The 27431-nt window shown below is 38.1% G+C and overlaps 4 protein-coding genes across 9 annotated transcripts; 2 read left to right on the top strand and 2 right to left on the bottom strand.

The window, feature by feature from the left end:
- The first annotated feature begins 565 nt into the window (after positions 1 to 565).
- On the top strand, positions 566 to 2931 carry LOC119981681 (alpha carbonic anhydrase 7-like). The gene is made up of 7 exons (XM_038824774.1): positions 566 to 713; positions 872 to 1089; positions 1864 to 1970; positions 2070 to 2172; positions 2300 to 2467; positions 2551 to 2604; positions 2714 to 2931. The coding sequence occupies exons 1-7, from the start codon at positions 632 to 634 to the stop codon at positions 2789 to 2791; spliced, it is 810 nt and encodes a 269-aa protein (XP_038680702.1). The 5' UTR covers positions 566 to 631; the 3' UTR covers positions 2792 to 2931.
- A 4316-nt stretch (positions 2932 to 7247) lies between these two features.
- On the bottom strand, positions 7248 to 8800 carry LOC120010807 (serine/threonine-protein phosphatase 7 long form homolog). The gene is made up of 4 exons (XM_038861679.1): positions 8450 to 8800; positions 8270 to 8370; positions 7648 to 8147; positions 7248 to 7561 (listed from the first exon to the last, which is right to left on the bottom strand). The coding sequence occupies exons 1-4, from the start codon at positions 8798 to 8800 to the stop codon at positions 7248 to 7250; spliced, it is 1266 nt and encodes a 421-aa protein (XP_038717607.1).
- Positions 8801 to 9974: 1174 nt separating this feature from the next.
- On the bottom strand, positions 9975 to 11528 carry LOC120010800. Its single transcript, XM_038861665.1, has one exon. The coding sequence runs from the start codon at positions 11526 to 11528 to the stop codon at positions 9975 to 9977; it is 1554 nt and encodes a 517-aa protein (XP_038717593.1).
- A 1046-nt stretch (positions 11529 to 12574) lies between these two features.
- On the top strand, positions 12575 to 26820 carry LOC120015025 (helicase protein MOM1-like). 6 transcript variants are annotated; one of them, XM_038867244.1, is made up of 13 exons: positions 12582 to 12714; positions 15365 to 15408; positions 15544 to 16095; positions 16401 to 16814; positions 16923 to 17013; positions 18091 to 18175; positions 19921 to 20235; positions 20523 to 20627; positions 21272 to 23545; positions 23959 to 24519; positions 24627 to 24852; positions 25483 to 25668; positions 25840 to 26820. In XM_038867244.1, exons 2-13 carry the CDS (start codon positions 15405 to 15407, stop codon positions 26487 to 26489), a joined length of 5463 nt encoding a protein of 1820 aa, XP_038723172.1. In that variant the 5' UTR covers positions 12582 to 12714; positions 15365 to 15404; the 3' UTR covers positions 26490 to 26820. The 6 variants fall into 6 exon arrangements, with proteins under 6 accessions (XP_038723148.1, XP_038723172.1, XP_038723167.1 ...); XM_038867239.1 differs by having other exon boundaries at positions 16401 to 17013; positions 25483 to 25656; XM_038867212.1 differs by having other exon boundaries at positions 16401 to 17013.
- Positions 26821 to 27431: the final 611 nt, after the last annotated feature.

Raw genomic sequence — 27431 nt, 5'->3', positions numbered from 1 at the left:
GTAGGAGTCGGACTCTCCCTCATTGGTTTTCCAGAGGGTTTCTCGGATGGTAAATTGTATCTGTATCCCTCTCCAAAGGGGAGTAGGACTCTGTCTAGAATTGACGTCCTATGAGGACTCTTCATCAGTTGGACTTCGTGCGTACATGCTTCTGTAGTACGGTTATCGAAGTATGGTCTTCGGTCTGATAGTGCAGAAGTATACACTTCGGTCGAGAACCGAAGTGTACCCTTCGGTACGTCACCCGTATTGTCCTCACTGGAACTTATTCTGCCACGTGACCTTCTCCCATTAGTGGGGGTATTTTGGGAATATCAGAAACAAAGTAAAAATAAAATAAAATTGGAATAAACTTCTCTTAAGAGTTAAGACTTGAGCCTTCGAAAAGGTCAAAGGAATTCTGCAAAGGTAAAATGGACAAAACCCAAGAAGAAACCAAGAAAGTCTTGTCTTTGCCACACATGCTTTAGTAGTTCATTTTTCCATATTCACATTTGCTTGAAATCAATATATATACCACTCATTACTCAACCCACCTTTATTGCTCTACACATCTCGATCCTACACAGTAATATAACATAATAGCCTTTTCAAAAAAGAAGTGCGGAAATTAAAGCTAGTTGTGGCAACAATGAAGCTCTTCTTTTGCAGCCTCTTCATTGTTCTTCTTCTTCTCCAATATTGTTCACTTCCAGCCACACCTCAAGAAGTTGGTAAGCCTGCTTTTTCCATGCCATATATACACACATATATATGTATATGTATATGTATACAGACACAAAATATATTAGTTCTTTAGCTATGAAACTGCATGATATATATTATTGAGATTTATTATTTTTATGTCTTTGTTGGTATGATATATGTGCAGAAAATGAGAGAGAGTTTGATTATAATCATCATGGAGAGATTGGACCTCATCGATGGGGGGAAATTAAACCCGAATGGAGCGCATGCAATCACGGATCCATGCAATCACCAATAGATCTATTGAATGAGAGAGTTGAAGTTGTTCCTCATTTAGGGAGAATCCACAGAGACTACAAGCCTTCCAATGCTACCATAAGAAACAGAGGCCATGATATAATGGTAATTGCCTTCTTCTTCTTTTTTGATAAACAGCCAAATATATTGATAGAAGAAGAAAATACAAAAGGGCATCGATATGGATGACCTTATACAAAGTAAGTACATGCATGTATATATCAGCTTACTATATATGACAGTAAGTCATAACCAGAGAATGAAATCTGAAGTTATTCTGATCCCTTCTTTGGCAAGCAAATCTGCTAGAGAGTTTCCTCCCCTCCAAATGTGCTGTAGTGATAGGTTATGGATATGCAACTTTTTCAAGGCAATGGCATTTGAGAGTCGTGCAAGTTTTCAAGGAAGAAGAAGAAGAGATAAACCAAACAAGATATTGCATACCTTACCTACAAGTTTTGCAGTACTATCTTCAACATTTTTTTATGATTTCAATGTAGAAAATATTATTTTAGTTGCACTAGTCAAAGCACAATATTAATCTAATCTAATCTAATATTATCTCATAGACTTTTTCATGTCATAATCTTATATATATTAATATATATTATCACTGTGTTTAATCTACTAGGTATACGCAAGGCAAATGTGTCTGTTAGGTGGGAGTGGGATGTAATTTTCAGTACGTAATTAAGTAGGTCACCTGAAAGTGTTGCTTAATTAATTGTTTTAAAAATGAAGAAGGTGAAATTAGTAATACTTTAGTGATTCATTTTTTTAATTAAATAATTAGTCAGTAATTGATATATTTCTTTTATTAAATTCTCCCATTATTATTTTTTTAACTCAATTTGTTTGAATCATTATTTGTGGGTGCAGTTGAAATGGGTAGATGGTGCAGGAACTCTTGAAATAAATGGAACTGAATATGTACTCCAACAGTGCCACTGGCATTCACCATCTGAACATACCATCAATGGCAAGAGGTACTTAATCCCACAAAAACATACATACACGTATATGTATATATATATGGGAATCAATCTTAATTAATTTCATCTATATATGTATATTTGTACGTGTAGTTTTGACTTAGAAGCTCACCTGGTTCACGAGAGCCCAGAAGGCAAGGTTGCTGTAATTGGCATCATGTACACAATCGGAAGGCCAGATACTTTCTTGTCATCTGTACGTATAAATTAATTAGTTCTTCTCTAACCCTACCTATAGCTACATATATATCTATACACTCCTTTTTCTTGATCTGATGTCTTGCCTGTGGTGTATATATATATATGTGTGTGTGTGTGTATAGATCATCGATCATTTATCAGTGGTTACCGATAACGAAGAACACGAGGAAGTAATAGGTGTGGTTAACCCAAGAGACATAAAACTTGGGAGCAGAAAGTATTACAGATACATTGGATCTCTCACTGTTCCTCCTTGTACTGAAAATGTTATCTGGACCATGGTTAGAAAGGTACGTCCGTACGTACCCAATACGTCCTGATCATCAAATCTAATCACATATTAATTAATCTTAATTCATTTTTCTTGTGGTAGGTGAGGACTGTTACTAGAGAACAAGTGAGATTGTTACGTGTGGCGATCCACGATGTAAGTTTGCTTGCGATTGATTCATAACGTTACGTAATTAATTTATTAATCGGGTGCATGTTTAGTTAATTAATTATGTTTTTGTGTGAATGTTAAAACCTTTCTTCAGGAGTCAGATTCAAATGCAAGACCACTACAACCCATAAACAAGCGTCCAGTGCAGCTTTATAGGCCAAGTGAAAATTGAAAACGAGCGGAATATATATAGCGTTTTTTTTTATGTATCTATATCTCTATTTTTCTATTGGTGTCGATCACATTGCTTGTTATCATATTTGTACGAAATTTATTCCAGATTCATATTAAATAATAAATTCATTCGAAGAATTCTTCTCAAATAATAAAATGGATTGATTCGGAGAAAAAAGTTTTATAAATCTGTTGTGTAGTAGTCCATAGGACATGGCGTGGGCCAGCCTTTTATGGGAAGGTTTATGGGCCTAACCTGGCGTCTAGTGTCTACCATTAACTTGGGTTTACGGGCCCAGTATTGGATGGCCCACTGAGAGTTTCTTTAAACATCCATTGCTAGGAAGTTCGAACACAAGGTATATAATATGACCTTGAAAAATCACTCTCTCCATGGCAAACACCATGCAAATTCAAAATATTGATGTGGTACGTTGATCTTTTGAGTGCACGTCGATAATGTGGCGAGTGTCTTCAAATCTCAGTTCCTTGATCATCACTTGAAGGTTATCGATCGATCCCTTATAAGCTTCGCCGCCGATTCTTTTTTCGTCGCTGAAATCTCTAGTTGCTCTCTTGATGTCATCCATACTGTAATTGCGCAAAGAGTACTTAATACCATGAAGAAGATCAGGAGACAGAAAATAATTTGTGGAGGTTCGACCAGATAGCAGGGAGCTTCAATTCTCGGGGTTGAGCATGAAAGTGGGGGGCTTCTACCATTCAGAGGCTGTAACTTCTCACACCCTTCCATTTGTTTATAGTTTTCACATGCAGGCCGGACACAAGCAATCACTGCTACAACAAATGATCCTGCAATGTATAGAATCCTTAATTTTTTGTTACTGGCTTTTTCGACAGTAACTGTGGGAAGAAAACCAGGAACTGGAGGTGAAGAATTTGGGATACTTAAAATCAATTACTGGTTCTGCTAGCTTTCAAGGGAACCAAGATGGTTGTTCTTGGATAAATTGTAGTACGAGATTCCACATGATTAACTGCCCACAAATCATCAGGATTGATGCCAAACTTCTTGCTCAAGCTCAATATAACTGGTTCATCTCCTTCCACAAAATGCATGGTATGTGAATTTCTACTAGTGACATTGTCCGGACGAGCACACCTCAATGGCACATTAAGCTTTGAGCCCACGTCGATGACATCTACTTTGGGAGGGTTTTGCTGAATAAGCGTGAGTGATTTGAGCAATCCTTCGAGAACTCCACAAGCAATATCCGAGTGTGGCGTGCTTTCGGAAACAATGTAACTGACAGTTGCCTGGAAGAACTGGCCTGTGCAAGAACAATTTACAGGAACAAGAACATCTCTGCCTGATCGGAGGGTCTCTAGAGGAGATGCATGTGAGATTGTTCAGGCCAAGTAACTCATTAGCTCCTATCATGTGAAACAAATCAAAGACATTTGAGACGGTATTAAAACATTGGTTTAGCTCTGTAGACAACAAATGTATGGCAAGAATTCTGAAAAGAATCACAAGTTGATTGGTAAGGGGAGAGCAATATTCCTATCGAAGGGTAATAATACTGTTAACCATTGCTTGAAATGAAGCAGACCCAGATGACAAATCAAAAATGAATCATGACTCTGGAGTTCAAATACTTTTCATTCTATTAAATCAGCGGATGAAATTGATGACCAAACCTAGTTTGATGGCATAATTTGATTTAGACCAAGCTTCCAAATTCCATTTGGGGCCATCTCTCATTTATCAGATTCCTCTCTCCAATCTCAAGGATCCAATTTGTGTAATACCATTGACACATTTCAAACAATGTGGGGAAAATAGTGATCAAGACATTGGCAGCCGAATATGGGGCTCCACAATTTCCTAGAGTCTACAATTCCTATATAATGGTGGCTAAAAAGTAAGACAAACTGTTAAAATGAAAAAACAAAAATATAGTGTGATATGACACACCTCTCAAACCATTGAATTGCAAATATTCGTTCCACCACCATTTCCCAAAGTTAAATGTGTTGCTCATAAATTTGATACCCATATAGTTGTTTCTCATCCATTCATCAGACATCCTATAATTCTTAATAGTTTGATAAAATAGCTTAGTTAGCCATACTATACTTACACTCCTATGTAGTTTCACACTTCAATTGGAATTTTATTAGGTCCCATGATTTTAGCCCCATTCATCCTCCTTAAGGTTTCCTTCATGTCAATGACGCTAATACTTCTTATGTACCATGGATCCCTATCCTGAACAAAGCCCCAATATATATTGAAGGGATAGGGATAGAGATAGAATCATATCCAACTTAAGATATGAATTCAAGTTTGTATAAGGGTAGTTGTCTAATCCAATTAAAGGATGGAGATTATATACTAGATAAAGTAGAACACTCCATTGGACTTCTAGTGTGATTCTTACTCATCCCTCTATAAATAGAAGAGATTGTAGAGAGAAAAAATCACTTCAAAATAGACTCCTTTCTAGGACTTCTCTCATACCACCCTCTTGAGCTGTCCCTCTTCTCTACTCCATTCTTAGGTGACATTTGAGAGGTTTTTGTGCTGTGAAGATTGTTGAATCTAGTCTAGTACTAAATCACGGCATGAACATTCCTAAAAAAGGTAATTGTTTTCGTCATTGGATGGCTTCCCGCGCAGGGGCGAAGCCATGACATACTAAGAGGGGGGTCGTTGGAGTGGACACTAGATTTTATGTTGAGGCGACAAAGCTAAACGGGGGTCCGGGGGCAGCGCCTCCGGATTTTTTTTGGGATTATATGTTAATTATATCATTGAAAATACGAAAAATAACACTAAAAATCCAAAGTTTATAAAATACAAAGTTTATAAAATAGAATGAGTAATACTTGTCACATGTGTTGTTGTTTCAACTATTTTGAGCATAATTTTTTGCAAGAGGGAGTTTAAATTGAAAATTCAGGGGGGTTTTTTTAAAATTACAATATACTTAACACTAACTAAAATTTTTTGAGGACCCCCCTCACTTGCATGTAGCTTCGCCCTTGTTCCCGCGCACTCCTCATGATTCAGTGATCAAGATAGAGAGGTAAGATTCCAACATATATCAAGATTTTCAACGTTAATTCGTGGCCACCATTAAACAACTTATTAAAGTAACTTTATCACATCTCGTTAATTTCTACATTATTCACCAAAATAATTTCTACATTATTCATCAAAGCTCTATGATCCCATTTGTTATTTTTGATGCATTATACATGATTTAGGGTTAATGACCAAAACTCACATACAAGTTAGTAGTAAAGTGGACTAAACAAAAGTGGATTCACACACAAGTACCCAAAAATTACAAGATTTAACAGATTCGGATCGAAAATTTTTTCACAAATAATTTTCATAGAATGTTATTGAGTTTATTAATCATTGATCGTTGCTATATTAGTTTCCTTGATTTTTATAATTTTCACCCAAAATAAAATAAAAAGAACAAACTAAGCTACCTATGATCCATACTTAGAGCACTTGTATCAGTTTTCCTTAACAGATTTCCTAAACTACACACAAAATGTCACTTTTCCCCCACACTTTACAAATTCTTTAGCCACCAACATTATATCAGATTATCTATCATATTCTTAGAGAGAAAGAAAATATTATTGTTTATTCACATAATGCTATAGTGGTTCCCTAGACATTGTAGTAAGTCTTTATAGAATAATGCTTGAGACCCCCAAAAAGTGACCCCAAAAGACCCCCATTTAATGCGAAGTGTTGGATGTGAAGTGGGCTCTACATGTGTATTTTTAATCAATGACTATTTTAATGCCACATAGATTTGGGGAACTTTTGGGGGTCAAATTTTATGGGTCTCTAGCATTGTCCGTCTTTATAATAGGTATAATAAGGGAGGTTTAGAGAATCTGATGTAGAGTTATTTTTTTGACAAATTCTCTATAATTATTCTCTATTTTGAGAGACTCATGTATATAATTGATGTGGATGCTGTTACACATTGATCCATCAAAAATGTTCGGATCGGTGAGTTTTTTACCCAAATGACACTCTGACACATAATATGTCTCAATATAACACCCTTATGAAAGTATTTGCCAAAATAGCACTACACGCCACTGTCAGTGGCGTGTTCTTTGTATATTTTTGGACGATCACTCCATTGCCAATGGAGTGACCAATACATATTTTGGATCACGCCAACATTGTTGGCGTGATCATCATATTTATGATGATTACGCCAACGTTGTTGGCATGATCATCCATTTTTCTTCGGTCACGCCAACCATGTTGGCGTGATCAACAAACACAGGGAAAAAAAAGGAAAAAAAACCAACATGCCAAAAGTACATATAGATGCATATCCAGAAATCTATATCTAGCAAAATATTTCATCAAATACGAACTATCAATCATAAAGACATATGAAAAATAAACACATAGATAGTTATATGGTTCAAGCAAACTAGAGAAATCATATAGTCCTGTGCCTACTCCATTCAGCAGGAGTACTGGATGGACCAACATCATCTTGCGTCAATTGGGATGGAAGCATGGTAAAGTCAGTTGCCCAGGAAATGTGACCACGTTTGTGCGATTGACCAAGAGGATATCTACCACCATGCTGGGGCGTAGCTTGAACATCAGAGCCTATAACTTCTTCAAATCGATGTCCCTCACCAACCTCGTCTAGAATGTCACGACAATTTCCTAACCAATTATTTGCAATGGCAGCAGTGGAGTCATTAAGAGCATCACGCAATGCAGAAACAACTTTTTTTGCTCCCTCTAATGCCAAAGCAGCATGCATTGATGTTTATTACATTACAATATAATGTAACTTACATAAATAAAATATGAAAATGTCAACGTACTTACCACTCGTCGTATCCGACTCTCCCGTTGCATATAATCCAAATTTGTTTGTGGCCTATCAGTCGATGGAGCACTAATAATCCGTCGGGTGATCGAGTAATACCAATGCATATACTCGCCAATGCTCGTGCGAGGGAATTGCTCCTGCGCGATATGAGCTAGTCTATCATCCCAATATGCCAACCATGTAGCGTTTTTGACCACCCAATCGACATTATCCCGCCCTCTCCTATTTAGATTATGTAAAGTATCATTCGTATCCACTGGAGTCGGTTTATGCTGTGATATACCAAATTGTCTCATAACACGATCTGGGAATTGAAACTCCACAATCTCAAAGCAAATCAAAGGCACTACAACTCTCCAGATTCTGCTACCATCAATACATATTATTGGTGCATCTGCCAATCTCCCTGGTGTATAAGGCATCCACTGTACCTGGTTAGGCTCTTGCTGATCCAGCTCATCTCTAGCAAATATGAGGACTTGCTTTGGATTTCTTTTATATGTACGTTGTCCACGCCAATTACAAATATGCAAAAATAAGAATTAGCAAAATGTTAAGCTACAATATTTCACAAAATGTTAGCTACTTTATACACATATTTTTTTAAAAATTACCTGGCACCAAGTGGACGGGGTGGCTCGTCTGGACCAAATATAGGTGGTGCCCCAGTATGCATTTGTGGTCGACATACATGCAACCTCTCCCATGACCATAACTGAAAAAAAAAATTATATAATATTAAAAAAAAAAATGCTTTTTATTGTCATAATTAAATTTCAATAAATTAATGTTACCTGAAGTAATATGCTACAACCACCTATTGTACGAGTAGAACTCAAACATCCTCGGCAAAGATTGCGATATAAGCATGCAAGTACTGCTCTTCCCCAACTATATGAGCTAGTCTCCTGAAGGTTAGCTAAAAGTGGTAGAAAAATGAGTGGAATGCTATCCCCCGTAGTAGATGGGAATAGAATACTCCCGAACATGGCTAATATATAAGCCCTGGCATACTGTTGCAACACCACCTCAGGAGCATCCTCCGCTGGAGGATTGTGTTCACCAAAGTTCAACACCAACCAGGATAACGACAAAGATGCACCATCCCTATCTTCAGTATTCGCCACTCTACCAAATAATTGCATCATCACATCATCCTACTCATATATACTGCTACCAGTGACAGCTGGTCCATCGACCCTCAATCCCAATAAAACTGCAACATCCTCTAGTGTTATAGTCATCTCTCCAACACGGAAGTGAAATGTAGGGGTTTCACGTCTCCATCTCTTGAGAAGTGCAGTTAGTAATCCATTATCAAGTTTTATGTTACCTATTTGGGTAATACCATAGAAACCTGCCTGGATAACATAAGGTCTAACTCGTGGATCCAATGGCCAGAACATATGCTGCCTAAATCTGATTGGTTCTCCTGTATCCTGTTTAGAACATATACTTTAGGTTTAAAAGCACATAGATAGTTAAACATAAGTTTCAATGTATTTATTGTTATATACCTGTCCACGCCAAATGTCTTCCGAATGATGGTTTGACTGCATATGAAGAACAGATTGATTGTCTGGACCAGGACGAGACTCCCTAGTAATGCGGACACCGGGTACTCTAGCATGACTCGATGATCCTCCACCCCGTGTCCGCGCCATCCGTCAGCTCCTTGAACCTGCATTTATAAATATGTTAAAAATATGAAGATATTTTTATATTATTTATAAATATAAAAAAAAACTTATTCATAAAAAAAAATACTTTACTTTGTCCCGAATTTTTGTGAAATTTCTTGTTATGTCCTCGTTGCCCACACACGCTACACTCGTTTGTAGTGCGACCTTCCCGTGCATCCATATCGTTCGTAAGCCTTGTTGACTTGGGACGACCTTCCCTTTTCCTTCGTTGTGCATCATCAACGACAACCATCGGTCCTAAATAATCAGGCCAACATGTCTCATCGGGTATCGGACTAAAAACTGGGGCATATGTGCTTTCATATGCCCCAATTGTAAAATATGGCTCCATATATATACTCCAATCGATTCTATTAGCTGAACAACACGATAGAAGATGACTACATGGAAGGTGATAAAGAAGCCACATATTGCATGAACAATATTGTTCTTCACGTTGTTGTCCAAGACATACAACGTATGAATGATTGGAACTTTGATTGTCCTCCGCACCACGTCTTCTCGTACTCACCTGAAATGTAGGAGGATTATGGTTGAACATTCGGACTTGTTCCCGTTTAGACTTCGTAGTCTCACAACTAATATGTCCAAAAACTTGCGGTGGCAAATCAATCCCTCATAATCTAAATTCTTCTGCTTCAATCCTCCTCTTAACAAAATATTTGTTGCACCTGTAAAATGTCAGCTGAACCAGTGCTGTAATAGGCAAAAATCTCCCACCTTTAAGAACACTATTGAAGATTTCAGACATATTAGTAGTCATGTTACCGTATCTGTGGCCATCATCATATGCTTTACTCCACTTTTCTTTCCCGGCACTATTTAGGTACTCCCACGCAACAATGTTCAAATCCTTAACACGCGACATCCAAAAGTCAAAATTTTCCTTAGATTCTTCATTAGCCATTGTGACAACCGCTTGTTTCAAATCTTTATCTTTAAAATGGGTGTTGAAATTACTCACAAAATGTCTCGAGCAATACCTGTGATAAGCAAATGGTTCTGGCCAACCATCACGCATTGCTGCCAAAATACCAGCGTGTCGATCAGACAACACACAAATGCCTCTTCGATCGGTAACATAAGAACGAATGCATGCTATGAACCATCCCCAATTATCAGCACTTTCTTCGTCTACAATAGCAAAGCACAACGGGAAAAGGCCATTATCTGCATCATACCCAACCGCGATCAACAATTTGCCTTTGTATTTTCCATACAAATGTGTGCTATCAATACTTATCAAAGGATGACAGGATTGAAAGCCGACTATAGAAGGCCAAAATGCCCAGAATACACGACCAAACGTAGCCCGATTGCTGACAATGTCCTTATAGTTAAAATTAACCACCGACCCTGGATTTGAAACTTGTATTGCTTGCAACAATCTAGGGAGGACATTGTATGAAGCTTCAAATGTCCCAAATAATTTCTCGATAACCTTTTGTTTGGCCTTCCATGCTTTCTTGTACGAAACCGGGTACTGTAACTGAGAACTAGCAAAGGCCTGAATAGCTGCTATATTTATTTTCAAATCTGCTCTTACCATAGGTAGCACCTCCTCTACGATATATTCTGAATCCAACTGTCGATGACCCTGATGCAGTGAAACATTTGTGCATGTATGCTGCCCTCTAATTACTGTTATCTTCCATACATTGAGTTTTTCCTTTTTCATAGCTCTAAGATACCAATTGTAAACAGGCTCTTTTACACATTTCAACTGTATTACATCTGAATTTGAGCGTTGCATCTTGTACTGATAGTTATTCTGAATGTGCCACATATTCACAGCTCGAAGTAATTGTTTCTTATTCTCAAATACTTCATTCACTGCCACTGTATCAAATTGATCAGTGTGGTGCATACCCCAATCTCGACAGACAGCATAATTTGACTGGCTGACATCGCCAAATTCGGGTACTTGATAAACTACATTTAGATACCTCCCCTGATCCCCGGTGGTTGTCTCAATATTGACCCACACGTTTCCATCACCCTCCTCATCATCGCTAGAATCAAACTCAATTTCCTGTTGTTCTACCAACTCCGCATCATTATTAGCAATTGCACCCTCAAACTGATTATCATCTTCATTATGACACATTTCTGGGATTAAATTTAGGTTCACGGATGGTGAGAAATGCTGATACGAACTGGAAGTTTGCATTTCGTCATTATCAGAATCATCCGCAAACTAGAAGTTTGCATTTCGATTCCAATTTGACGCCATTATATTCTGTAATCTACATGAGATTATAATAATTGTGTCATAAAACAAACAACTATTGTGTATTTTGTCCAACATTTTAAAACCTTATTTTCAATTCTATATATTTTAATATGAGCATATCCATTGTAACAAAACTTCATAATCATATCCATAAACATATACAGAAATACCACATATACAAATTTGAGCCACCAATAAACATATATCCATAAACATATATCATTTTCATGATGCAGACCCACCAATAAACATATATCCATAAACATACATCGTGAAAAATAAACGTATATCCATAAACATATATCATTTTCATGATGCAGATCCATCAATAAACATATATCCTTAAACCATGCTACCTAAATTGGGAAACAAAATTTATAATCTCTCACCTCTCTTGTTGATCTCACACGGGTGTGGGTGTACACATACACCACCTTCACGGATCGGCAGTCCGGCAGGGTGTGGTGGCTACTCCATGGATCAGAGTTGCTGCAGCTGGTCGTTGGTGGTGCTTCTCTCATTGGTCGGAGGCTTGCTGCAGCTTGTGTGTGGTACGGGTGGGGAGGAGAAAACGGGAGAGAAGATGATTTAATGTGTGGCTGGGGTTGGCGTGACCTTTACAAAGCAAATAGTCACGCCAATATAGTTGGCGTGACTGGTTTTTATACATTATTCACATCATTAGAGATGACGTGAATGAATCACGCCATCTCTGATGGCGTGATCGTTCAAAACATATGAAGAACACGCCACTGACAGTGGCGTGTAGTGTTATTTTGGCAAATACTTTCACTCGGGTGTTATATTGAGACATATTATGTGTTAGAGTGCCATTTGGGTAAAAAACTCCGGATCGGTTGCCTAACGCAAGTGACGCCCATTCTGACAATCTCACACCTTGACGCAAGCGTCGACAAGACGCGAGTTTACAATGCTATAAAGCCTATAAGGGCGTTTTTGTCCTCGAAAGTTAAAGAACGGACAGAAAAACCAAACGAAAAAAAAAAAAAACCATCCTCTGCTACATTTTTTTTTCACATCTTAGTTCCCTTACTATCTCCGGGGAATTGAGTGGCGGATTCTTCTTGAATCTAAGCGAAGGCCAACTCGGCTCTCAATGGTCGTAAGTAATTCCACTCTCTGTTTATTTTTTTTACCTCAGAAAGAGAATGTTAGAATGTACATTGAATTTTTTTTTTTGTTACGAAATTAGGGTTGTAACATCGATCCTAAGTTCAATGAGTGGTGGATGCGCAACTAATTTGTTGTTTCTGAGTAGTAGTTTAGTGTTTCGGTATTTATAATCGCCGCATTATCATAATTGCCAACTTTTTTGCCAGATGCATGATCGTCTTCGACAATTTGCGTTCGGAGAAGTGCGTTTTCTGTCTTGCGACTTTGTCAACACTATATTTTTTTTCAGTTGTTCATAGGTCACTTTTTTCTTGAGTGAGTTTAATAGAGTTTCCGATTTCCTTTTAGAGGCTGTTTGGTTGTAATATTTATAGTTATGAAAATTAGTTAAAAGATTATAGGAGAGACACCTCAGAGGAGGAGGAAAAAATATTTAGAAGATAGCTAAAATAAGATAAAGGAAAACCAGACCTAAATCATGTAAAATGTATCAAAGATATATGTGATAAAGTTTTAGTGAACGACGTAATAAATTAATGAGAGGTGTAGAAGTTATTTCAATGAGCTGTTTAATGACATCCACGGAGGGAACATTGAAGATTTTCATCTCTCTTCTAAGAATATGGATCCCTAGTATATAAAGACGTATTAGGGTGATTAAAGTGAAGGAAGCCTTAAGGAAAATGAAAGACAATAAAGTAATGGGACCTGATGGAATGCCAATTTAAGTGTGGAAAATGGAAATGCATAGGAATGTACGTATAGTATGACAACCTAAGTTATTTAATCAAATTATTAAGATCCATAGGATAGTTGATGAATGGAGAAGAAGCACTATGGTACACTTTATATAACTTTATATAAGAACAAATGTGATATCCAAAGGTGTAACAATTTTAGAGGCATCAAGTTTATGATCCACACATTAAAACTTTGGGAAAGAGTTGTGGAACGGAAATTGAGATTGGTATATATGATATCTAAAAACCAATTTGGTTCTATGCCTGGACGATCTACAATGGAGGGAATATTTTATTGAGGGAATATTTTATTAAGGGGACTTGTAGAAAAATATAGACAAAATGGAAAAGATCTCCATTTAGTATAGACTTGGAGAAGACGTATGATAGGATGATTAGGGAAGTAATGTGGTGGATTTTAGAAAGGAGAGGAATCCCGATTAGTTATATTACTATGATCAAGTATTTGTATGAAGGAGCTGTAACTAGTGTTAGGACTAATAAAGGAGTTACAAGGGAGTTTCCCATCACAACAGATTTGCACCAACGATCGCAATAAGACCATTCCTATTTGTTATAGTGATGGATGAACTCACGACATATCCAAGGTGAGGCACCTTGGTGCATGTTGTCTGCGGATCATATAGTTCTAATAGATGAGATAATATTGGGAGTTAACTCAAAACTTGAGATTTAGAGGCAAGCCTTAGAGTCTAAATGATTTAAATTAAGCATGACTAAAACATCATTTATGAAATGTAAGTTTATTAAGAGCAAACAAGGTTACGAACAAACGATTGAATTAGATGGGAGAGAAGTAATAAAAAGTAAGGTTTTTAAATATCTTGGCCCGATTTTTCAAGATGATGGAGACATTAGTGAAGATGTAGTTAGTATGATTAAAAACGAGTGGATGACGTGGATGAGGGATTTTATGTCATCAAAAAATTCCTTTAAGGTTGAAGGGGAAATTTTATAGATCAGCTATATAACCCACAATGATGTATGGTTTTGAGTGTTGGGCTATCAAGAGACAACATATTCAAAAAATGCATGTAGCAGAAATGTGAATACTTCGTTGGACGTGTGGCCACACGAAGGAAGATAGGATGAGAAATGAGATTATTAGATCTAAGGTGGGAGTAACATCAATTGAAGATAAGTTGCGAAAAAACCGTTTAAGATGGTATGAGCATGTACAACATAGACATAACGATGCGGTGGTTAGGAGAATCGAGAGAATTTGCATAGGAGTGAGTAGAAAGTGAAGAGGAATACCTAAAAATACATGGCTTAATGTAGTAAGAAATGATATGGATTCAATAGGAGTTGATGAAAAGATGATCTTAGATAGAAATGAATGGTGGAAACAAATATACGCAGTGGATTTCCGTTGATTTTCTTAGACTCATGTAGCCGACCTCAAACTCTTGGAATAAAAATTGGGATGATGATAATGATAATCGGTATTTGGTGAGAATTTAAATTATTGGCCACCTTTATTTCACATATAACAGTACAGATAATTGATACTATTTGCTGTTTGTGACTGAAGCTAATCATCAGCTTGGATTTTACCTGATTCACAATCTTCAGGCTTAAATAGGATGTTACTTATTAATTTGCTACTGAATTAGGATTTAACTTAAACATTAGTTGAATAAGTGGCAGGACACAAATAATTGTTGTTTTTGTGGAATAATTTCGGTTTTGGGTTTCTAACTGCCACATAAATTATAATAATAATTCCTAACCTGACAGTACAATTTTATTTGAATGGAGATATTGCAGTTCAGATAATCGCTATTATTTGATGTTTGTGACTGAAGCTGATCAGTGGATAGGATTTTATTGGTGGATAACCATTTGGGGTTATTTTGGATATTATTTGGTGTATAGGGTATTTGCAGTTTCGGAGTAGTTTCTTCCTCATTTTAGAATGGGTCTGTATATATTCTACTTTTTCTTCATGCCTCAGTGATTACAATCTTTCAATTTAGCGTAGACTAAATGTTGCCATGTTGTTGCATTCTTCTTCATCTAATTGCATTGAAGATTCTTTTGTGTGTGATTTGCAGCAAAAGTGATGGCAGATGATGCTAGATCTACTCGCAGAGAAAAGAATTACGAAACTGATAGTTCTAGAGGGAAGCAAAATAGTTGCAAACTGGAACCTAGTTCAGTTGCTGCAATTGTAGATACATCTGGTCTAAGAAGGTCACCCAGGGGAACACCATCAAAGAAAAATGCAACTCCTAGTCCTTCCAGTACACGCAAGTCTAAGCGTCTGGAGAAGCAAACTCCGACAACTACTCTAATTAAGAGGAAGTATGAGGGAGTTGAGAACGCAAACATATCGAGTCCTTTGAGGAGGTCTGAGCGGGGTAGGAACCACTCTTTGGGCATTTATTCTGGATCAGGAAAGATAGGTAAAAGCTCAGCCTTCTCTGATGTGAAACAAAGAAATGGGAAGAAAGAGAATACAGTTGAGGAGTTGACATTACAAACTATAGAAGTTGACAAAAATGGGAAAAATGGTATGAAAAATGCTCAGGTGGCCAAAAAGAGAATGGATGCTCACACATATAGGGCTATGTTCAAGCGGCTACCAAAAAAAGTTGATGCTTCAGGTAGATGAATTTGCTTTTCTTATCCAAATTTCATTTGCTTAAAACTATATAGGGCTATGTTCAAGCGGCTACCGAAAAAAGTTAATGCTTCAGGTAGATGAATTTGCTTTTCTTTTCCAAATTTCATTTGCTTAAAACTATGCTTTCTCTGGTCGTTGTTGGAAAAGTTTCACTTGCAAGGCTGCAGGCCTGCAGCAATATAAAATAGTGTTCTGCTGCAGCTGTGGATGTAACGAGCGAGTGAAAATTGTGCAATTTTTTTTCCTCTCTAAATAATTCGAGCACCACTTTTCTTGATTTTGTAGATCATGTACAGGTCACTAGTAATAATGATAAGTCTGCCGAGGGATATAACCGCAATTGCAGGGGTGGGCTGTCTGAGAAAGGTGATGGTGATGATGAGTGCAGCCAAAGCGGTGGTGAGGAATTAGGAAAAGATCATGCCAGCAAAGCTTTGGAAGAATCCAATTATGTTAAGGAAATATCAGAAAGTAATGTTGAAGTTGAAAGATCTGATTCAAATCAGCAGCATGAATCTGATGGGGAAGCTCTTACTGTTGGGGATGGTTTAAAAGATTCGGACACTGAGTGTGTGTTGCTTTCATCCGATCATGCTGTCACGGAAAGGAGTGATGGTGCTGGAATGGCTGAGCTGGATTGTGCAGCACCGAAAAACTTGCAACCACAAAGGATAGTTTCTGTAATGAATTTGGTTACAGGTGATGTTGCTATTGGATTGGAAAGGGGTAATGAAAGAATTTCTTTTAAAAGAAAAATAAATTCTGTGGATGCGGATCCTGATACTGTTGCTTCGGTTGCACTTGAAGATACGTGCACTGAGATAGCCATTGCCACTGCTTCATCGCCATCTGGGTGCAGAAGTGATGAGATATGTGTCTCATGTTCGAAGAGGCGAAGGTATGTGATAGACGAATTCATCCAATTGTTTTCATTATTCGACAATATCTTATGAAATGCTCTATGGCAATATAGCTGAAATTCTTTGGCTCTTTTAGATTTGGGTTTACTCACTTGGCCAAATTGTAGTTGAAATTGCAGTATTACCCTCTGTCTCATCTTTTGCGGAGAAAAGACAGTATAGCATTAAAAATGAACTATGATTCTATCTATTTATGTGTTGTTTTTTTGATAGTGTGGTATCTAAGAGTCCTTTTGAGTATCTTTTGATTCTGATATTATAATTTAAATTAGCACAAGCATCCAAAAGCTTTGTGTCTTGTGTTTTCTCTGGCCCCAGTTCACCATATTCAAATATCTACTACCTAGGCAGACTTTAGAGGACAACCGGATCATGTTGGAGCTAGGTGGGCCAACTTGGGGGACCTATATACTTTAGGTTGGAACTTTTTATGAGCATTACATTTTTATTGGCAGAAACACAATAAGACACCAAGAAGGTACCTTCCTCTGTTGGCATTTACGATCCAAAGTATCTATCATACACAATAGCACACATTGATCAACCATTCTACCTTCTCTATGCTAGTTACATAATAGTTTGTGTGAGCATATATTCTGTGTGAGTATCCAGTTTGCACTACAGCAGTGGGCCTAAGGTGGCCCTACCTTGGATAAGTTCTGACTTGCTTGGTTGAAATTGAAAATAAATGGCTCAAGGAAAAGGTCTAGTTGAGTTCTCAAACTGCAATTGTCTATGGATGTACTCATTGTGTTCCCATAACATTTACCCTGACTTGTTCATTCTGACCTTTTTTGTAAATTAGATTCCAGTATAGCTCTGTGCTGTCTGGGATGTGAATGTGTTAATCCTCTTCATGCATGATACTACTTAGTGATGTTTGTCCTATTCATGTTCTGAGATGATTTGCTTTTGGCAGCCCAATCGTATACTCTAGTGGATTTTTAACATGGCCTCTGTAGATGGATTGGTTGCCACTGCTATAATTACATGACAGGTTTAATCCAAATATTTTCTACAACATTCTATGAAATCTATTTTTTTTTACTTCTCAGGGTTGACCTTGGTTTGGAAAAAGGAGAAATTTGCTCTTGCAAAGTGAAGTCATTCCCATGGATGTGCAATACTTCTCTTTCTAAGGTTGGTTCCATTTTTGCCTCATATTGGGTTCTTCACTTTTTCCAGTCTGATTTCATTTCTCCGTAGATGTCTTATCGAAAGTTTGCTGATTTGTGTGTTTGTGTCTGGTGTGGATTCTATTGTCTTTGGCATATGCCTTTCTATGGGAATTCTCTTTGCTGCTGACTTCCATCTGCAGAGGTGCCTCCACACTTCCATCTTTTGCCCAAATTAGCAGCACCTGTTTCCGTTTGAAATCTGTGTCATGCTTTTTAGAAACATTTTTCCTCTGATTTTGAATGCTTGATTCATGATTCAAAGTATAAGACATTTCAAAATTCATGAGGGAAGCTTATTTGGTTAATTTTTTGTGTTTATGTTTCCATTGACTCTTCTGGAGAGCCTTAGAATTAGAGTACTATTTCTGATAATGATGAGTTTGTGCTCAGATCTTCTTTTTATAATAGATCCTATTTATGTTACGAACTTTTACTTATTTTGGCCAATGTGATCCACTGATACTGGTACAGATGAAAATTCTAGTTTTTGGAACAGGATTTTTGTCGCAAAAATATGGGGTATTTAACAATGCTGGGTTTCAAAGAAGAAGAGAGAATCTTATTGAGTGAGTGTTCATAAGAGGATGATACAAAAGGAGTGGACTGGTCCACCTATGCCACCTCTATGTGGGGAATAGGACTAGGGTGATATGTTGACATGGTTTTTGGTGTGGTATGGGTTCCTTGAAGTTGCATGTTGTGGTGCTTTTTTAGATGGCAAGAGCTACGGATGCTTTTGTGGGGATAGTACTGAAGTTACATATGGAGTGGCAAATGGGTAAATATTTGTAACTGGAATTATGGAATGGGAATTGTAGATGTTATGTATGTTAAAGATTATTTTCAAATGGAAAAGAATGAATCTGGATTCTGGAGTGACAATCAGAGTTGAAAATTAATGTAGCATGCCTCCATACGAAGTTAATGCGGGAGGGAAGAAGAATTTTGTGAAAGCTGTATGGAAACTGAGAGTGCCTACAAAGTACCTTTGATTGCCTGGGAAGCTTCGTGTGAAATAATATTAAATATGAGAACCTTTATTTAAGTTTAATAACTTTGGCGAATAGATACTTTAGTTGTAGGGAGATGATGAATTGGTAGATTATTTTATCTTTGATAATGAATGGTGATGAGATTCTGTGATGTCAATTAGGATTATTTGTATAAATGACTCTGAGATTCAGTATTTTGTGCTCTATGGGTACATCCTATGTAATGTGGTTTTAGCTGTTTATTCATTTGCTTTTTTAAATGCATTATAGGATATGATTAAGACTTAAGAGAATTTGCTTAGCAACCGTGGAATTGTATTATGTGATTTCTTATTGAGGTGGTTTTATTTATATTGTTAGAAATTTTCTGGGAAATACAGAACTTGTTTAGTTAAAATACTTCTTTATCTGTAAAATCTCTCTTGACAAAGAGCTTGTGGGTTATGGGGATTGTTTTTAATGGCTTCCTATTGCATTTTTTTTTTCACTTATTTTTTTGGTTGGATCATCGTTGTTTTTCTCTGTCTTCCTTCTTTTAACTTGAAATCTTGTTTTTTCATTGATGTTATTTTAAAAATTTTATTTCAATTTTAGCATTACTGGTATTTTTATCTTTTCATGCCATGTAAATGGAGCGAGCTTTTGATAAATTGTTACTTTTATTCTAATAATTTATTGACCAATAAGTAATCAATTCTTTTTTATGTTGAATTAGGATAGAGAGGAATCGGATGCTGGTGTTACAACTGTACATCCAAAATCTGTCATTCTGAAAGAACATCATATTTCTGCAGGTTCATTGGGAATTCCGGAGCATAATGTGTCTCAATCATTGCCATTGTTATTTGGTTGCGAGGATAAAACAATTTATGCTTCCACCTCTCTTCATTTAGCTAATAAGCTTTCAGAAGAGGAAGAATCTTATTGGATTGGGCCCAAAGAAGGTACAAAACTGCATGAATCGCAGAAGAGTCTCTATCTCTCCATGAAGCCAGAGATAGTAAAACTTTGTGAAGTTCTGCAATTACCGGTATGTATTAATTTTCCTTCTGTAAAGGCAAACGCTGGCTAGTGGTAGGTTTGCTTAATTGCAATATGGGGGTTACAACGGTTCAACCTGTGAAATGATTGTGGTCTGGCTAGGAAGCATATTTTTCATATTGTTTATTGACTCTTATTTTCTTCAATGTATCCTAGAAAGGGATCTTCAGAAATGTTATGCTTTGATAAATACAAGTCTGTGCTCTGCAGCTTTCTGCTGTATGCTGCTTTCTTCATTATTCATATTTTCTCACATATCTTAACCTTATTTTGCAGGAGGATGTCAAGGGTATGGTTGAAAAGTTTCTCAAGTATTTAACGAATAATCATCATGTCGATAAGGAACCAGTGACCATCTTGCAGGCTTTTCAGATATCCTTGGTTCGAAACTGCTTTCACTTAATTTTACTTCTATTTCATTATTTTATTACTTGTCTAGTGCTCTTGTTCTGAATGAACTCGTGTATTCTTTTATTTTGTATTGGAGTTCACGTTTAAATTTTGCGTATATGTATTATTTCTGATTATTGGCCTAAAATTTTTCTTTTATGGTTGCTTGATTATGTCCAGTTATATGTAGTCTACATCTCTTATTTAGGGAATAACAAAAAACATAAAGATCAACATGCCAACAAAAAGGCATGATTAACATAGTTCAGAATTATGCCTATATCCAAAGAACGGAAGTCTTCTTTCTTATTCCTTTCTTGAAAGAATACAAGATCCTTATGTTAGGTTATACAAACTTATGATACATCTACTCATCTAGCTTACTATTGAAATCCTAACATCACTATATAAAACCTCACATCATCTATGCACTGTACAGTATGATCCAGGGAGCCCTGTTTATGTCTGAGCCACCTACTCCACTCTTTGAAGAACCAATGTTGTCCGACTTTCATTTCTTATTTTCTGAATCCTCTCGTAACACTTCAATTAAGCCATTGCATAGACGTGTATCATTGCATACTACTTGCTCAACCTTTCTAATGATATTTACTTGATTTCTTGACAACATCCAGTGTTGGACTGCCGCATCCTTGTTAAAGCATAGAATTGATCACAAGGAATCACTTGGACTTGCCAAACGACATTTGAAGTTTAGCTGCAGGAAAGAAGAGGCAGATTATATTTACTCGATGTTGAGGTGTCTGAAGACAACATTTTTATATCATACAGAAAAGTGTAAGGTAGCTTGCTGTAAAGAACCTGAACTGTCAGCTAAAGATGTTAGCCAGAAAAATTCAAGCTCAAACTTTACTCGATCAGCAACATATAAGCTGCAAGAGGGGGAAGTAGAGGTTAGGGACTTGCCACAAGGCCAAGGATGCTCCTGTAAACAGGTTGTTAACAAGCTCAGTTTGGAGCCTGAATTTGAGCTAGCACAGAAAGATTTATCAAGAAGTATCAAAATAATCCGTAAAAAATGTGAGAAGCAGATGTCAAAGCTCCTAGAGAAGCAACAAGAAGAAAAAGAGGACTTAGACAGGAAGTACAGGGAAGAAATTGCAAAGCTGCAGAATAAGAAAAGAACGGAGTTGGCTGTTGTACGTTCGTATGCAAGTAATTCTATATTGACAGATAACTTAAAGTCATTGGATAATGACTATGCACAAAAAATTGAAGAACTTAAATGTCAGAAGGACATTCGTCTTAAAGATCTTGAGGCAATGCAGTTGACTGCAAGGAACAAGTTACAAGAGAGGGAGGTTCATTGGGTAGAGGCACTGAAGTCGTGGGCACAAGCTGAATTATTGAATGCGCGACCTTCAGATAAAGATCATCCTAAGGAAGGAAATATTGTCGATCTTTGCTCTGAAGAACAGAGTCCTGACGTAGTTTGGTTGACTAAGCCAGATGGAGAGGTTCGTTCAGAAGTCCATGAAACTGTCTGTGTAAGTGATTGTCAGGAGGAAGTGCTCCCAGTGAATCTCTGTACGCCTGAAAGACAGACAATTGGGCCCATATCAAGCTTAGCTGGAAGTCTCTTTCCAATTGGAGTTCCCATGCTCTTCAACTGTGAAGACGGTAAAAGAAATGCTGTCCTTGAGAATGCAAGTTCATGTGAACAAGGAAAAGGGTCTGAGACTCTTTGTTCTCCTGATGGACCTGATAACATAGTGTTTGTGAGTAGACTTCCACTTGAAGGACCATCTCCTGCTGTCCCAATGTCAAATGTGCCTGATGGGCAGGTTCAGCTGCAAGTCCCTGGGATTGCTAGTTGTAGCAATGGCATGGGGGCTGTTGCTTCTGGGAATCAATGTTCATCCTCTGAACAAATTTCTAACAAGGGCTCATTGTGCGTGTCTTATGGAAATCCTCCATCGGAAGTGCCTGAGAGTTCTGTTGCTGATGTTGCAAAGGACGGTGGCGGTGACACCAGCAGAGAGAATGGAGTGAACTCCGGGGCATCAGATTCTCCACAAGAAAATAAGCTCGATGGAGTGGGTCGTAACATCAATAAAATATTCCATTTCTCGGATAACATTACTGGTCCTGACAAGCCGGACAGAGAGGTCTCATCTACAGTGCCTGAAACTGCACCTTCTCTGTCAATGGAAGGATCTAGCACAACTTCAAGGAACAAAGATCATGCTGCCTCCTCAGAAAATAGTATTTGTGCAATGAACCAGCATAATGGAGTTGTCTTCGCCAGCAGGGACGACGATGGAGCAAGCCCTGTGGCATCACAATACACTACTGGAGTCAACCTGCTGGATGAAGTGGTTTCTATTGTTAATCAAATGCCCCACTCCTTGGATAACATTACTGGTTCTGACCAGCAGGGTGGAGAGGTTGCAGCTAGAGTGCCTGAGCCTGTACCTTCTCAGTTAATGGAAAGCTATAGCACAAGGACAAGTAATGATGATTCTGTGGCCTCCGATAGAGTCGAGCAGCAGACTGAAAGTGTTTCCACCAGCAAAGAGAATAATAGAGCAAACCATGAAGCATCAGATTATGGTACTGGAGTTGATCAGCCAGATGGGTTGGGTTGTATCAATAACCAAATGTTACATTCCTTGGAGAACATTCCCATTTCTGATCCGCAGGGGGAAAAGGGTACTGCTACAGTGCAAGGGACTGCACCTGCTCAGTTTATGGAAGGTGTTAACACGAGGATGAGGAGCGATGAATTTGTGCCCTCAAATAATAATACTGCTGGAGTCAACATGGAGAATGGAGTCGTTTTCACCACTATCCAAGACTCTCACTCCCAGGATCTTTCTTTCATAAATTCACATGTGGTGCAGCCTGCAACTACGCTGGCTCAAAGCAGTACAATGCCATCTAATCAGGTTCTGTGCTTTTTTTATTATTATATTATAGCATCGTGTCTATGTTATTATGCATTTATAGCTCAATGGAAAATTAATACTCTAGACCCTTTATAGATTTTTGTTGTTGATAGTTATCTTAATTTTCGTGATATGCTGGCTGAAAATCCTAAAGAGTTGTTTTGGAAGTAATTATAAAACTGTTGTTGCAAAGGAAAGGGCTTCTAGAAGTCTTGATAAATTACATGGGAATTTTCTGTAACAATCCTAAGGAATCTTCTGAATAAATTAATGTTAAGTTGTTTATTTTGTTTCCATATCCTCTGTCTTCCATTATATCCTGAGGTCATTCTGAAATGAGTTGCACGTATGTGTTGGGCTAAACTTTAGAAAAACGAGATAATCTGGCAACTGATGAATTGGCGTCTGTTCAGGTACTCCATGATGAAAGTTCCCCACCAGCAATAACCACTAGACTGGCAAATGGACATGCATCAGGTAGTGGAGAGCAGACTACTTTGCAGCAAGTTGAGACTCCACTGGCCGATTCATTTGATTGCAATGCACGTGTCACAGAGCCTCTAGTTCAACAGCAGTTGACATCTTCTGTTGATTGCCCTTTAAATTTCAGTGTGCAATATTTACCTTCAACTAGAGAGAGGAGTCATCCTTGTGGTGAACGCCATATCATTAACCAGATTTCTCAGCCACCAGGACTGCTAGAGAATCGTGTTGAGATTTCCAATCAACCTGTTTTGCAATCTGCAACATGTTTGGCACCACATTTACCTATTGATGCTCCAGTAGGTGGATTGGGAATGCCTGTTTCAGATACAAGGAATGCCTCCTTCACTTCAAGAAATAGCAATCGCCCTGCACAAAATGCCGCCTCATTTGTGCCCCAGATGCCGCTGTCCTATCATGATCCTCTCCAAAGTGAAATGGAGAGAATACATAACGAGAGGGACCAAAGCATAATTAAACATGACGAAACGGTTAGTTTCTTGTTTACTTGACTGCTTTCTCTGGTGGCCATAAACCTTAAATGTTCTCTTTCTGCTAAAAACTAAGTTTTTTTTTGTGTGTGTGTTTTGTTGAGCAGAAGCTGCGGCTGAAGTCTGATTGTGACAAGGAGATTGAAGAAGTTGTAGCTCAAATTCGTAAAAATTATGAGATCAAACTTCAAGAGGTAGAGGCTGAATTCCTCACCAAGAAGAAGGATATGGATGAAAATCTCAACAAAGTCCTCATGAACAAGATTTTGGCGGAGGCTTTCAGGTCTAAATGCATGGATACAAGGGTGTCTACTACACGTGGATTACGGCAAGGTATTTAATATTTTCGATGTTTGAAAAATTAAGTCGATAAGGTGAGGGTAATTTTAATGAAAGTTAGCCGAGAACCTTTATTGTGGTATCTCATTGTGTTTTAGTTATGCTGGATTAGTTCTCAAGAACACTAACTAGGTTTTGCATGCTTATGACTGATGGGTTTGTTTTGTGGGGAACAAACCATAATAACAACCAACAAGCAGGTGCAAACAAGGAGGAACAACATAAAACAGTGAACTTGGAATAGAACAGAATTAAGAGCCAACTGAAGTTGACTCAGTCATAAAATTCACCATGTCTCTTCTTTCTTTTTTGAGTGGGAAGGGGGTGTGGAGGATGGATCCTAGTACTGGGGTCCTATTCTTATGCGCTTGCATGAAAAGATTGGATGTGTGCTACTCAGCTCTCGCTTCCTGTGCGTTTTATTATTTCTTATCATGTGCATCCACATACTTCAAATCATGCATGCATATACGATATTTGCTTGTGTGTAATATTATACTGTCATATCCAGTGAACTCACAAGTGTTCTCTTGGTAGAGATGACTTCAAGTTTCATGCAGCAGCTGACTGAGCTATCATGTCAATAAACTATACTGATGCCTTATATTGCTGGGTTTTCTGCAGCTGGCCTTCATTTTGGTTTCCGGCAGACGACTGCTGACTTGGCATCCAGCTCGCCAACTACTTCCATTGCTCCAGTCAGTCCACAGGCTTCAGCCCCATCCCTGCAGGCTGTTCATATTCTCTCAGGCGCTTCAACAAGACCACCACACAGCATTTCCAACCCCACTCCTACAAGTAATCTCCAAGGTCACATACTTCAAATCATGCATGCGTATGATACTTGGCGTGTGTACTAGTATACTGTCATATCCAGTGAACTCACTAATGTTCTCTTGGTAGAGATGACTTGAAGTTTCATGCAGCAGCTGATTGAGCTATCATGTCAGATGCCTTATAATTTTGCTGGTTTTTCTGCAGCTGGCCTTCATTGTGGTTTCCCGTGGACGACTGCTGACCTGGCACCCAGCCCGCCAACTACTTCCATTGCTCCAGTCAGTCCTCGGGCTTCAGCCCCATTCCTGCATGCGGTTCATCTTCTCTCAGGCACTTCAACAAGACCACCACACATTATCTCCAACCCCCCTCCTACACTTAATCTCCAAGGTGGATGTCAAATCCGTGCTCGTGCCCCACACCTGCGACCTTATAGACATCCGTCATCTCTGTCTGCAACCAATCTTTCATCCCTACCACGTGGGATGCCAAGTCAGCCAGAACTTTCTAATCCCTTTGCAGCTTCTTCCTTGCTCCCCCAACAGCCTACGATATGGCAGCCACCACCTACATACCAGTCTGGTCCACATAATAGAGTGCACCAGCCTGAGACTGCAGGAGGGTTGCCAACTCCTCCTGATTCTTCTCTTTCTGCGCTTGCTTTGCTTGTGGATGTTGAGAATCAGACCGCTGTAAATCCATGTCCGCCAAGTTATCCCTCTCCCGCACTCGAATTTTCAAACTTGGACCCGTTGCTCCTACCTGAATTCGGCGGCCCCATCAGTGGTACACAAGCTAACACATCACATTCGAGTGGCCATCCTGACATGGTATGTTTATCAGATGAAGATTGATGACTGACCTGTAGAATACGTTTATTAGGGAGAAGTTTTGAAGTTAATTCCAATGTGTCTTGCAAAGTGGCATAGCTGCAGCATTATAGTTTGTTGTAGCCTTTCTGAAGGATCATGCACCTGTGACAAGTTGAATTGTTCTGTACATGTAAATCATCTAATGTATTTATTTCAAACTCGTTTATTATCATTTCAGTATTGCTATAGAGTTGGAATGGAGTGCCTTGTCAAGCTTGAAATGTTCCTCCTATATAATCACTGGTAAGAGCACAATGTCGCCAACGTTGTTTCGTTCAGAAATATGTTCCTCCTATATACGTTTATTTTTTTTCCAAGAGAAAGGAAGGGTATGGTCATGTAATTGGTGGGGATACTTGAGATCAATTCTTCACTTGATGGGATATGGGTGTCTACTAATGATTCTTTTAACAATTGACTTCTTGTGCTGTAATTTGGAAGTGGAAATAGGACATGCGACAATCAGCTTCAACCAAGTTCTTCTGTGTTTTCATGATTTTTTTTAACAATGTTTTGGTTGGTGTGCTCATGATCGGGTTGCATGAGCTCTGTGAGTTTACTGTCTGCATGGCTTTATTTCTTCCTTGGACCGTCTCACTTAATGTTACTAGAGCCCAATGGAAAATGCTTAGTTGATTGTAAAGAGGTGGATTTGTTCTTATAAACCCAATGAGATTATCACATCTTTTAGATGTAGGATTCATAACATAAGGATACATATGTAAACATAGTATCTATTTAGATGCGCTCGAATCCTAGTCCGATCCAGCATAGCATTGAATGCACTTGTAATCATGGAATCGAGTCGATCATCATATTACAAGTTCATAACCTTAGTCCATTCCCCTTTTGGGTTGAAGAGATCGACTAATTCTTTGATTCCAAATAGTAAGAAGGATCTTGAACTGAAAAAAGATTCTGGAA

This window comes from Tripterygium wilfordii, chromosome 2 (assembly GCF_013401445.1).
Source record: "Tripterygium wilfordii isolate XIE 37 chromosome 2, ASM1340144v1, whole genome shotgun sequence".
Taxonomy (NCBI): Eukaryota; Viridiplantae; Streptophyta; class Magnoliopsida; order Celastrales; family Celastraceae; genus Tripterygium; species Tripterygium wilfordii.
Note: the sequence above shows the minus strand (reverse complement) of the source record. Positions and strands in the feature narration are given on the sequence as shown.

What these genes read in the sequence shown, in the direction of transcription:
- LOC120015025 (XM_038867212.1), top strand. An exon ending in GTACAATGCCATCTAATCAG is followed by an intron (nt 23,546 to 23,958) that starts GTTCTGTGCTTT and finishes GCGTCTGTTCAG; the next exon opens with GTACTCCATGATGAAAGTTC. An exon ending in TCCTACAAGTAATCTCCAAG is followed by an intron (nt 25,669 to 25,839) that starts GTCACATACTTC and finishes GTTTTTCTGCAG; the next exon opens with CTGGCCTTCATTGTGGTTTC.
- LOC120010800 (XM_038861665.1), bottom strand. Translation starts at nt 11,528, where the DNA reads ATGCAAACTTCCAGTTCGTATCAGCATTTCTCACCATCCGTGAACCTA.
- LOC119981681 (XM_038824774.1), top strand. Translation starts at nt 632, where the DNA reads ATGAAGCTCTTCTTTTGCAGCCTCTTCATTGTTCTTCTTCTTCTCCAA. An exon ending in ACAGAGGCCATGATATAATG is followed by an intron (nt 1,090 to 1,863) that starts GTAATTGCCTTC and finishes TTGTGGGTGCAG; the next exon opens with TTGAAATGGGTAGATGGTGC. An exon ending in CATACCATCAATGGCAAGAG is followed by an intron (nt 1,971 to 2,069) that starts GTACTTAATCCC and finishes TTGTACGTGTAG; the next exon opens with TTTTGACTTAGAAGCTCACC.
- LOC120010807 (XM_038861679.1), bottom strand. Translation starts at nt 8,800, where the DNA reads ATGCAATTATTTGGTAGAGTGGCGAATACTGAAGATAGGGATGGTGCA. An exon ending in GTTGTAGCATATTACTTCAG is followed by an intron (nt 8,371 to 8,449) that starts GTAACATTAATT and finishes TTTTTTTTTCAG; the next exon opens with TTATGGTCATGGGAGAGGTT. An exon ending in TCGGATACGACGAGTGGTAA is followed by an intron (nt 7,562 to 7,647) that starts GTACGTTGACAT and finishes CTTTGGCATTAG; the next exon opens with AGGGAGCAAAAAAAGTTGTT.